Source organism: Pygoscelis adeliae, unplaced genomic scaffold, assembly GCF_000699105.1.
Source record: "Pygoscelis adeliae isolate BGI_AS28 unplaced genomic scaffold, ASM69910v1 Scaffold145, whole genome shotgun sequence".
In the NCBI taxonomy this organism is placed as follows: domain Eukaryota; kingdom Metazoa; phylum Chordata; class Aves; order Sphenisciformes; family Spheniscidae; genus Pygoscelis; species Pygoscelis adeliae.
This window is the reverse complement of record NW_008824866.1, coordinates 3,814,004-3,825,282: the sequence shown is the minus strand read 5'-3', so window position 1 is coordinate 3,825,282 and position 11,279 is coordinate 3,814,004. Positions and strand designations below refer to the sequence as shown.

At 35.6% G+C, this 11,279-nt stretch overlaps 1 protein-coding gene across 1 annotated transcript; it reads left to right on the top strand.

The window, feature by feature from the left end:
• Positions 1 to 1,658: 1,658 nt before the first annotated feature.
• OTUD6B (OTU domain containing 6B) lies at positions 1,659 to 10,713 on the top strand. Its single transcript, XM_009324429.1, has 6 exons — positions 1,659 to 1,809; positions 3,746 to 3,841; positions 5,237 to 5,549; positions 7,131 to 7,192; positions 7,867 to 7,973; positions 8,509 to 10,713. Exons 1-6 carry the CDS (start codon positions 1,669 to 1,671, stop codon positions 8,591 to 8,593), a joined length of 804 nt encoding a protein of 267 aa, XP_009322704.1. The 5' UTR covers positions 1,659 to 1,668; the 3' UTR covers positions 8,594 to 10,713.
• Positions 10,714 to 11,279: the final 566 nt, after the last annotated feature.

Here is an 11,279-nt window from a genome sequence, read left to right as displayed (position 1 = left end):
CCCTCAAATTTGGTTGAAAATGAAAAGAGGGGTAGGAATTAAGCATTGTGATTAGGTGGCTGGAGCACATGGCGCATTGATTGGGAGAGGCTGAGGATTTCCACCTAGAGAAGGTGAAAAGGGGGTATGTAACTGCAGTCCTTCGCTACCTAAAGGTGGGAGGGGTATGCAGAAGACAGAGCCCCAGTCTTCCCAGTTAGGAGAGGCAGGTGACCTATAGACACACATTTTCCCACTTGAAAATACATTCCTGAAAGGTGCAATGATTAACAGTTTGACAGATAGCAAAACATTTTGTTCATAAGAATTAACATAAGGTGCATCTCAGTCTCTGAAAATCCAGCATCTCCTCCAGCTGATGATCCTTGTCTCCACCACCCCCTATATACTCTCCGTGTGTATTTGTGTTTGCCTGTTAAGTCCTGGATTTCCTTCTCCCCCATTATGTTAATTTTTATGAACAAAACTGCTTTTCTGTCTGTCAGACTCCACTGATGCATCTGTAAGGCTGAATGCTTAACATAAATCTTTCAGTGTGAGCATTCTTGCTGCCTCCTTTTGAAAAGCTTCATTATCATCGCCATCGTCTTCAGCTCAATTGGGTCAGTCAAGGGTGAAGGACAGGAAAATGCAAAGATGATGAATAGCAAGCAGGGTGTTAATGAATTGGTGCTGTAACTCTAAAACAGTGAATACAGACTTGACAAGAGCTAGCAGGGTGTGTTCATATAAGAGCATAGGCTGCTGCGGAAGCTGTGTTTGTTCAGCCTGGAGAAGAAGAGAAGACTATGAGGGATCTGGTTGTAGTTTCCACTGCGTAATGGATGGAGCCAGACTCTTCAACAAAGTAAAGCATAGACAACGGCCTAGAGACAATGGCTGAAAGCGGTAACAAGAACATTCCTCATGGGAGGAAAAAGGGAAAATATTTTCATAACAAGAATGGTTAAACATTGGAAAAAACTGTCCAGAAAGGTTGTGGAATGTTCATCCCTGGAGACTTTGCACAGTCATCTGAATAAATTCCAGATCAATCTGAATTAACGTAACCTGATGTAGCTTTGAATTCAGCCCTGCTTTGAGCAGGAGGTTGAACTAGATGACCTCCGGACATCCTTTCTAACCAAACTATTCTGTGATTTGAGAAATGGAGCCTTGACTTACAGCCTAAAAATACTTACGGAACTTAAGCAAATGTGAGTTGTTTTTTTTTCTTCTTGAATACCTATTTTGCTTTTAGAAACTTTATTTTAAGGACAGGTAAACTCTGTTTTTACTTTTAATCTGCTACTTGTGTGATTAAAACTTTACACATCCTTCCTGTGACAGCATTTGAGATCTCAATGCCCAAATAATCTTTTTGAAGGCGGCAGGCTGAGGTCTGCTGTGTTGATGAAGTTCATAAGTATTTATAATAGTAACCTGGCACAAGTTTTTCTCTTCTTTAGATGTAACGTTTGCATCTTTTAAGAAAAATGTAGCTGCTTTAAAATGTGATGGTCATAATGGGCAGTCTCATAGCTAAGCTGTTAGAACATACCAATACGTTGATACTTGTAAATTTTTTTTCTGTATGACTTGCAGTTCTCTTTTCTACAATGACTGTGGAGTATCTGTATTTAGAGGTAATGTTTTATTACACTTCTCTTAACAGCAAAAATTCAAGGCATGAAAAATGCTGTTCCCAAGAATGATAAAAAGAGACGAAAACAGCTGGCTGATGAAGTTGCCAAACTAGAGGCAGAACTTGAACAGAAGCACAAGGAGGAATTAAAGCAGCTGAAGGAAGTTTCACCTGAGCAGAATAAGGTAGGTGCCTTAACTTTAGCTGCGGTTGTACAGATACAATTTGCGTTAGGGCTTCTTTAACTTTTAAAAATTATAATGAAGTAACACTTTGAAGTATTTCTCCTTTTCCTCGCAGTATTGGTACTCTTTCATCTTTGGAAAGATTCAGCTGTTACGATGGGTGGACATTGCTAGAAGGGGCATTTAACTGTGGGGTTTTATTGTTGTTGAGCAGCATTTGGTTTTGCTCTTAGGGCTACGTTAGTAGCTCAGTTGTCTTAAAGAAATTTTTTTTAAGTTCCTGTTACATTGTCACTCTAATTATCTTATGTAGACTACTAGAGTATTGTTGGCCTTCAATAGGCATTTGACTGATGCAGTGTTTTTTGTCTTGCAATTCTGTCAACAATGTAACTGACCTTTTTGTAAGAAGACACTTTCTGTGATGATGAGGATTGTTTTCTTAAATGCTACTGTTCTGCCATGTTGGCAACATAGCTACATACTTAAATGCTTCCAGTTTGCTGTTTGATGGCAAACAACTTAATTTTTAACCGAGGCTTAGCATTATTCAAATTCAGCTGCAGGAAATATGACCACCTTGGTTAAACTGGTACTATTAAATACTTGTGTGACATAGAAAAATTCACCTATGCTTTAGCACTTAATGAGTAGAGCGTTGGAAACTTCTGTTGTAGTGAAATCCATAGACTTAATTCTGTATATCCAGTACTGAAAAGAACTCTATTTGTATCACATGCCTGAATTTAAGGACCATTTGTAGAAGTACGCCTGTTCATATACTTTCTCCTACCTAAATGGAAATAGAGCTTATGGCTAAATTGGTGCAATAGTGATCTGTGAATGATGCTAATGCTCCGTGCTCATACATCTCCTTAAGTGTTTCCATAACAGTGTGTGTCTTTTGGCTGTTTAAATCTTCTAAAGAAACAAACAAAAACCTGTCTGCCGGTGCTTTCTGGACTAGGTGTTTTCTGATTAGTGACCTAACAAAGAGTTAAGCAGAACGTACTTTTGTTTGAAAATTAGAGTGAAAACATTCCTGAATGACTTTTAGGGAAATAGACGTGATTAAGAAGCATCTGCTGAGAATCGTTGTGCAAAAAAAAGTTTTCAGTTGTGAGAGTTATGACCCTATCACAATCTTCTGTAGTAGTTTTTAGTCAGATGCTTAAGCAGATGATTAATGCATAAACATTAAACATAATGCTTCTATTTATCTGTATCTTAGATTAGTTTCAAGAGTTTGTTTTATTTTGCTAAATGAGCTGTCAAAACTTTACGATGGAGGACCTTTCAAGCTAAAATCCTTGCCCTGGACATAGCTTTGCCTGAGAGGATTTTGTTTTGAGATGTATGGTTTCTTTCACTTCTCAGCTTTTTTATTCGGATTGAAACATGTCCATGCTTCCAAGGGTGACATCTAGTTCATACCATTATGGGGTTAGCTTTGCCATTTTTCTTGAGAAGTGTCAACTCCCTGCCTCTTCCAACTGCTTTTCCTTTATGCTTTGGTATGGAAGGTGGAGCATTCTCCTGCTTTAATTGTCACAGAACTTGATAATGGCCGTTTGGGTGCTTCAGTCGGCTGGTATGGTGAGGAAAACTTTCCCTTTCAGCCAGTAAGCAGTGTTCACACTTCAGTGTGGAAGCTTGCAAGAGAACATATAGATTAAATTTGAGATGCGCAGTTCATAACAGTCTTTTTGTTGAGACTACAGAAGAAGTAATAATGCATGACAGTGGTTTGGAATGTGCAATGGTTTACTTTTGCCTTTGACAGGTTCTGTGCTATACCCAGATCTTTGTGGTTAAACTTCATAAATATAACCTGGAAATTACCTAGGAACAGAACTTAAAACTGTTTCAGGAAATGCACATCTCAATTATCATTTATACTAATAAGAACATTTAGCTTTTTTTTTTTTCTTTTTAGACAGATTCTATAGCTGATGGGGTTGCAAATTTAGAGCTTGAAGGAGTAGAGCAACAGAGTCAGCATCCTCGAATATCAAAAGCGCAGAAGAGGCGGGTATGACTTAACATTTAAAAATTTTACAAATATTTGATTGAAGTTATATTCTCTTAAACTTAACTGTAATAACCAAAGTTAAACAATTTTGCAGGGGACATTACCTGGCTAATTCAGTACTGATGCTGTACCTACTGGGTGCCTTGAAAATCTGTAAAGCTGCTACCTAGAGATATGTAAGCATTTTATAAATAGTTCTACTTTTTTGATTAAGATTTTGATTCCTCAGCCATGAGCTGGGAATCAGAATAAGTCAGGAGATGGGAGCCAGAAAAAACAAAATTATGTAAAGCAAATGATTTTAAAAGAATTTCACTAAAAACATTAATAAAGAAATAAAGTAATTGAATTAAAATAATGTAAAATACTACGTGGAAAATATGCAAGTAGTAGAACTTACACATTTAACAAAAGAACATTAATACTGAAATTTCTGTAAATTTTTGAGTTGTTAAGAAACACTACCTGGTGTCCAGGCCGTTGGGGTTAAATCTTGTTAAGCTTCAGATGTTAAATTGCGATGGATTAACATTCTCATTGTACCTGCATGAATGTTGGTTCAGGGCTGGAGGAGCACTGCTTTATTGCAGAGTCCATCCCCTGTTACATGATCACTACTGCAGAGCTGCCTTGTAACAAACATGGTAAAAGGATGTTCTTAATTCATTGCACCATGTCTAGGCAAACTAGAAACTCTGTAGGCTAGTTTTCCTATATGGTGGTTGCCTAAACCGGTCTGGTCTTGATTTGTGGTGAATTTTAAGTGGGACAGGGAAAAGACCATTCTCTGTACTGCTTCCTTTTTTATTTGCTTGTTTACTTTGACTCTTATTCCCTTGTTAACTCAAGCGTAAACTTAAAAATTAGTTTTACAGAATGCTTTGTATGTTTTGTATTATTACATCCCCTGTAGTATTCTCTGTATGCATTCTTATCCGTCCTTCAGGTTAGGAGCAGTCTTTTATGATGTATAGTACCTAGCCTGAGGGACTTTCAGTTTCATGACATGAGCTCCGTTATGCAATCATGTGCGTAAGTGGTAGAGCTCACACTTACTATGAAAGAGCAATATTTTCTGTTGTTCAATTAGAATTCTCATACTTGAGTTGTTTGCCAATGTGGTGAAATAGGTGATCTGGAAGAAATGACTACTATTACTAGGCTTTGTACGGGTGTTGTAAAGTGTTATTTTGCATGTTGATATAATTAAGATTTCTCCTGTCAGGTAGTTTCGGGTGTGGTGTCAGAGGCAGTTAGGATATATTGGTCACATTTCACAGATATGAATGTACTTAGAAAACATGTGTAGTTAGAAGCAAGCACTAAGCCAAGAACTGTACAGGTATCTTCTAAATTTTAACATTTGATGTAATTTTTATGTGTTTTTAATCTAAGGAAAAAAAAGCTGCCTTGGAGAAAGAACGAGAAGAAAGGATAGCTGAAGCTGAGATAGAAAATTTAACGGGTGCTAGACATCTTGAAAGTCAGAAACTTGCCTCCCTATTGGCAGCAAGGCACTTAGAGATTAAACAGATCCCTTCAGATGGCCATTGCATGTACAGAGCTATTGAAGATCAGCTCAAGGACCGCCAAAATTCCTGGACTGTTGCAACTCTGAGGAACCAAACAGCAAAGTATATGCAAAGTCACTTTGATGACTTCCTGCCATTTCTTACAAACCCTAGTACTGGAAACATGTATAGCAGAGGTAAGACTTGGGGCATAAGAGATTTTAAAAACTGTTGTAACTATTTCTGATAATTCTCAATCTCGGTTACAGCTGGTTGGGACTAATTCATTACGGTGTTTGTTCCTGAACTTTGTTACTTTGTTGGTTCGGCTGTGTTCTGTGGAACACAGGATTATGGTCCGCTATGAAACTTGGTACACTTGAATCTTCGTAATTTTTTTTTTTTTTTAATTAATCTAGCAAACATTATTCCCCATTTAAAAAAAAAAAATCAGAACTTGCTGGTTACTAGCTGGTAATCATGTTCTGGGATGTGATTTAAGTTGCATTACAAACAGCTTGTCTACCAGGTTAGGGATGACTTTTTGTCAACTTTTATATCAGTGTTTTCAATTTATGTAGGAAAGGTGTTAAAAATGAGTGTGAAATCCAAGCAAATCTCTTTTATAAGAGTTTACATAGATGTTTTTTCTTATTCTACCCTTTATTTTCACTGTTTATGTTAGGTCTTTTGGAGCCCTTTCTTATAAACAAACTAACTAAAAAATATAAAGGCATTTAGTGTGGGGCAATGGTGTAGGCTGAGGAAATGCAGTTAGATGGAATTTACGTACTTCTTATTTGAGCAATATGTGGTTTATTCATTTCTTACTTCATGTCTGGAACACCATGCAAATGACTTTATGCATATTTTCAACTTACTGCTACATTCATTTAATAGTTATTGCTGTGGATTTCATTTGGTGACTGGGGGCTGTTGTGAAGAAGGAGGCGTCTTTCCCATGTTGACAGAGATAATTGTCACAGGATAAATGTGCCCCAAGAGAAGACTGAATAAAGTTCTGCAGAGCAGCAGGGAGCTGTGGTTTTCTTATGTCTCAAAGTCTGTTATAAGGGGAATGTATGAAAAACAATTCTGAGCAGTCTTCAGAAAATCTGCTCTTTCTTTATCAGAATCTATTCATAGGGTTCAGAAGCCTGAATTGTTGTAATTTATAAATTTGAAAGCTTGGTTTCTGTAGAACATGATCTGCAAAAGGTTTATTTAGCTATTAAGAAAGGAACTATTGGGAATAAATACTTCAGAGGTTAAAACCAAGGCAGCTAATTTGGAAATTAAAAAAACCCAAACCAAACAACAGTTGAAATACATACAGTTACAAGGTTGTAAAAACATACCTGACACCTAGCCAACATAAGAAATAAGTATACTACTTGCTATCATATTCTTTTCTAGAGTCTCAAAACACCACCCTCTGAAACTTAACAGGAAGAAAACTGTATGCCGTTTCATGCTTGTTGTTAACAGTTTTCTGAATAAAAATTTTAAAATATAAACCTGTACTCCTTTTTATTCCCATACTTGTTTTTATTCCGGTCTTCAGTCTTAATTTTTCTTTCTAAAACAGTTATGGGGTTTTATTTAGCCTCTGGTGGTTGTCTTTTCCTTTCCTTCTCTTCAGTGAACATACATATTTTCCTGTATAATGTGTTTGGACTTTTCAGGTTCTAGTTTTTCATTGTACAATCAGTATTTTTCCTCAGTTGCTTGTTCTCAAATAAGAGAAGTACCAAAAGTTGTCTTTTCTTTCCTCACAGAGGAATTTGAAAAATACTGTGATGATATAGAGAATACAGCTGCATGGGGTGGTCAGCTAGAAGTAAGTATTGTATTGATAATTTTTATTTGTGAAATTCTGAAGTGGGTGAATGTACATTCTTAAGTAATAATACCTGAAGGCATAAAGGAACATAGTCATAAATAGTTTATCAAGAACTTTCTCCTATGGTTATAAATTGTTTTCCCAAATTAGTAGCTTTTCTGATGGTGCACTGCTGTTCTGGTGTATCTGACAACATGCAAGTTAACAAATTCAGTAGTTCTGAATCATTAGAAAGACTAACAGTATGAGTGGGGGAAGACTTTCTAAGGAGAAAGCATTTTATTGTGCAGACTTAGATAGTAGCAAAGCTGACTAGAGCAGAGTGATGTTAGATTTTTGTAATGTAAACCAGAACTCGAGCTTGAAAAAATATGTATTTATTTTAGTTCGTGTCTTATTTATTGTTTTATGAAAGAGTAGTTACCAAATTACTGAAGCTAGCCCAATGTTACCTGTGTTGTATCATCAAAACAATGATTAATTTAAGGCAACCTGTTTTGAATTAAAGTTTAAAAAGTTAAAATAATTTTGCTTATTTTAAAGTTTATTTTCTAACAATATTTGAAATGTTATGCCCGAACTCATGTCTGCTAAAACTAAATGCTGTGTCTTCCTCTGTCCTTCCTACATTTGATTTAATCCTATTATTGAATTGTTTTTATGCCTTAAAGCTAAGGGCTTTGTCGCACATTTTGCAAACACCTATTGAAGTAGTGCAAATGAATTCCCCTCCCATTATTGTTGGTGAAGAATATTCAGGCAAACCAATAATACTTGTGTAAGTATGTAATTTTATCTCTTCTTAAAATTAGTGCACTTATTTGTAGAGCAGAGGGCTCAGCTTTGATTCTCACCTGCTCTTTTATTTTCTCTTACATATGTGATGTTGAAATGCTGCTTCAATAATGATCTTGCAGGTCAGAAATTATGTTTGTGATTGACACATTTAGTTTAAAGATATTGTAATTAAGAGTTCTTAAAATGCTGACAATCAGTCTGAAGTGTGATTCAGTCACTGCTTTATAGAATGCTACAAGGTCATTTCACCTGTTAGATAATTACAAAATAATAGTGAAATTGATAGAAGATTCAGTAGGAAACTTTTTTTTTTGTCAAAGCTTATGTCAATCTGTACCTGGAAGTCACCAGAGTTAAAAACTGTCTTTATTGATAATCTCCTATTTAATGACCTTATATATTTTCTGTGCTAAAACTTGAATTTATTTAAGCTATCTTTCAGTGCTGTAATGTTTGGCATGATGTATACTTTTAGTTAAACTGAACACTAATTCTGTAATGTGGGTTTTTTTTAGGTATATGAGACATGCCTATGGATTAGGAGAACATTATAATTCTGTAAAACTTCTAACAGATGCTGCTACAGAAAATGGCAGCTAGCATACAGAAGTCATAAATCCACATGGATAACAGTTGCATCTTGATGTGTTGGGCTCCAGACAATTCCCAGACAGACTGGAAAGTAAAACTACATGGAATGGATTAAAAATGATAAAAAGACCTACAAGGTTTGACTATAAATCAGAAGTAGCTCTCGATTTAAAACAAAACCAAACCAAAACCACACAACAGTATTTTGAACTTGTTGGTATTAATCATGTTTAGAAGACCTTCTCTAAAATGGTGGCTGTGTAGATGAGAAATTATTTTTTTTTAATAGACCTTCATCCCATGCTGCCGTGAAAATACCAAGTAGTAAATGTTTTGGTTAATCTGCATTTCTGCTGAAGAATGAAGGTTACGTGAAGGTTCCTGTTACATTATTTCTGGCAGATTTTGATGATCATGGAAGAGTTAAGGCATTTAAAATAATTGATTTTATTTTGATTCATGGAATATCCTCTACAGTGTTTCTTTAGTTCTATCGGGATCTAGCTTTAACACTGTAGTAGAGATCCTCTTCTTTATTTGGGCAGAGAGAAGAGCTGGAGGCACATCTAGTAGTAGAATATCTTGCTTGACTGAAGGAATTGAACAATCTTTAAAATAAAAAGACTTAGTAATCTAAGACTTTTACCAAGGTTTGAGGACTTCACTTTTTTTGCAGTTGACAATAGGAACTGAACACTTGATGCTGCTCGTAGTACTGAATCTGTAGGAAGAGCATTGTTGTTTATGACTATACATCATGATGTTGTTGCAAGTTAACTGTGCTGTTCATCCTTCATAGTCTTTCATCTGTGCATTTCGATCATACAGAAATCTTACAAACAAAAAGCTCCTCAATGTCCTCACTTCAGGTAGTGAAACTCATCTGAACTCATCATTTATGGATCTGCTGATCTAAGCACTTCATGATCTAAAGTGAGATGTTTCAGAATGCTTAAAACAGCTGGTTGCATACAGGTGTAAAAATAACCACCTTGGGTTTTGTCAGTACCTTTAAAGGTGATCTGCAGAAGAATTAAGTTTATTTTCATTGCTCCTTATGACGCACAGAGACTTGAAAAGTGTTTTTTTTTTTTTAATATGGCTTGACTTTTCACATTAGAAATGTAGATTTTTGTCTTCAAGTCACTGTAAATGTGAGTCCAAAATTAGCAGTGTACTGAAACCAAAGTTGTAATGCAATTGTTTTTTAACAATAGAAGTGATAGTGGTTTTTTTTTTATTCTTAACAAAGCCTTAGTTAACATTATAATTGTCAGTATTTTAGTGCTGATGAGTTGGTTTGGAGAAAAGCGGTTCATGTCAAGTTTAAACACCTTTGCTCTGATTTGAGAATTACGAGCTAACAATGTGCATCTTGTAGTCCTTCAGTAAAGCTAGCCAGCAGATTGACGTTCCTGGGACTTACAAATTAGAAAGAAAAATCTGCTCTTACTTAAGAAGAGGGAGATAAATGTTCACTTTATGGATCAGATTATGTCTGATTCAAAGCACTTTGAGAGAGGGAGGGGGAAAAATCAGACAATTATAGCAGGGGGCTTTGGACAAGCAGAACTTGAATCATGACTTCTTTAGACTGGTGCCTGCCAGGAAAACAATGTATTAACCAGGCCAGGAGTTTTTACACCCTTATTTATCTGATACAGCGTAGCAAATATAGCTGTATTTATAGCAGCTGGCTTACTGTAGAATTTGGTTTACTACCTTGATTGTAGGAAATGATGTTTGTAATTTCAAACAAAACATTGGATACAACAGTATGGAAAAAGTGTCTCTAATCATAATACCACTATGAATTTCACTAAAAATAATAATCAGAAATACTCTTCTCTGTGTTGCTTAGAATTGATGTGCTATGAAATGCATATGCTGCATTTTATAGATATCCTGTGAAAAAAGTTCTTTGGTTTATTGGGTTTTCATTCTTGGTTGATTAACTGACAGAGAAAAGATGCCAGAATCGTGGAACGCCTGTACCAACAGTTTGTCCTGTTGAAGATGTTTACAATTTGTATAAAGTGAAATAATGTTTTAATATAGTGAGTGAAAGATCCTTGCTCATGCTGTATGGGACTTGCCAAAAAGTAATAAATCGGTTTATTTGTGGCAAATCTTGTTGTGGTCACATTTTATTTTGTACTTAGATTGTTCACTACTTAATTCCTAGTATTAATACATATACTCATTTAATTTTTACGGCTTTAGGGTCCTACTGTAGTATGAATTCTCTAACAACTGACTATTCTCATTCTAGCAGACAAAGCTTCACTCTTTATGAAATGAAGTTGTTTCTAGATGAAACTTATCCTCAGTGTTTTAGCAGTTAAACTTGAACTCTTCTGAAAAGCTGTATTTGAAAATACTATTGAACTTCTCCATACATAAAAATGACCAAGTGAAACTGAGATTTTTTTTTTTTTTCAGAATTTAGCTTTTAACGTCTTTGTCAGATGACATTTTCACCGCAAAACAGCACTACTTATTTTGAGCTTATGTGTATTTAAATAGCTTTTCTTGCTTTTATCCGCAATTTGTTGACAGCCGTTTCTTCAGCCACTGTTCCTTTTAAGGGCTGTTAGGTAATTTTTTTGCAAGATTAATTGAGATCAGTTTGCAGTAGGAACGCTTACGTGAATGGGAGGGAAACTGTCCAGTGGTCTGCAATAAATTGTGTATG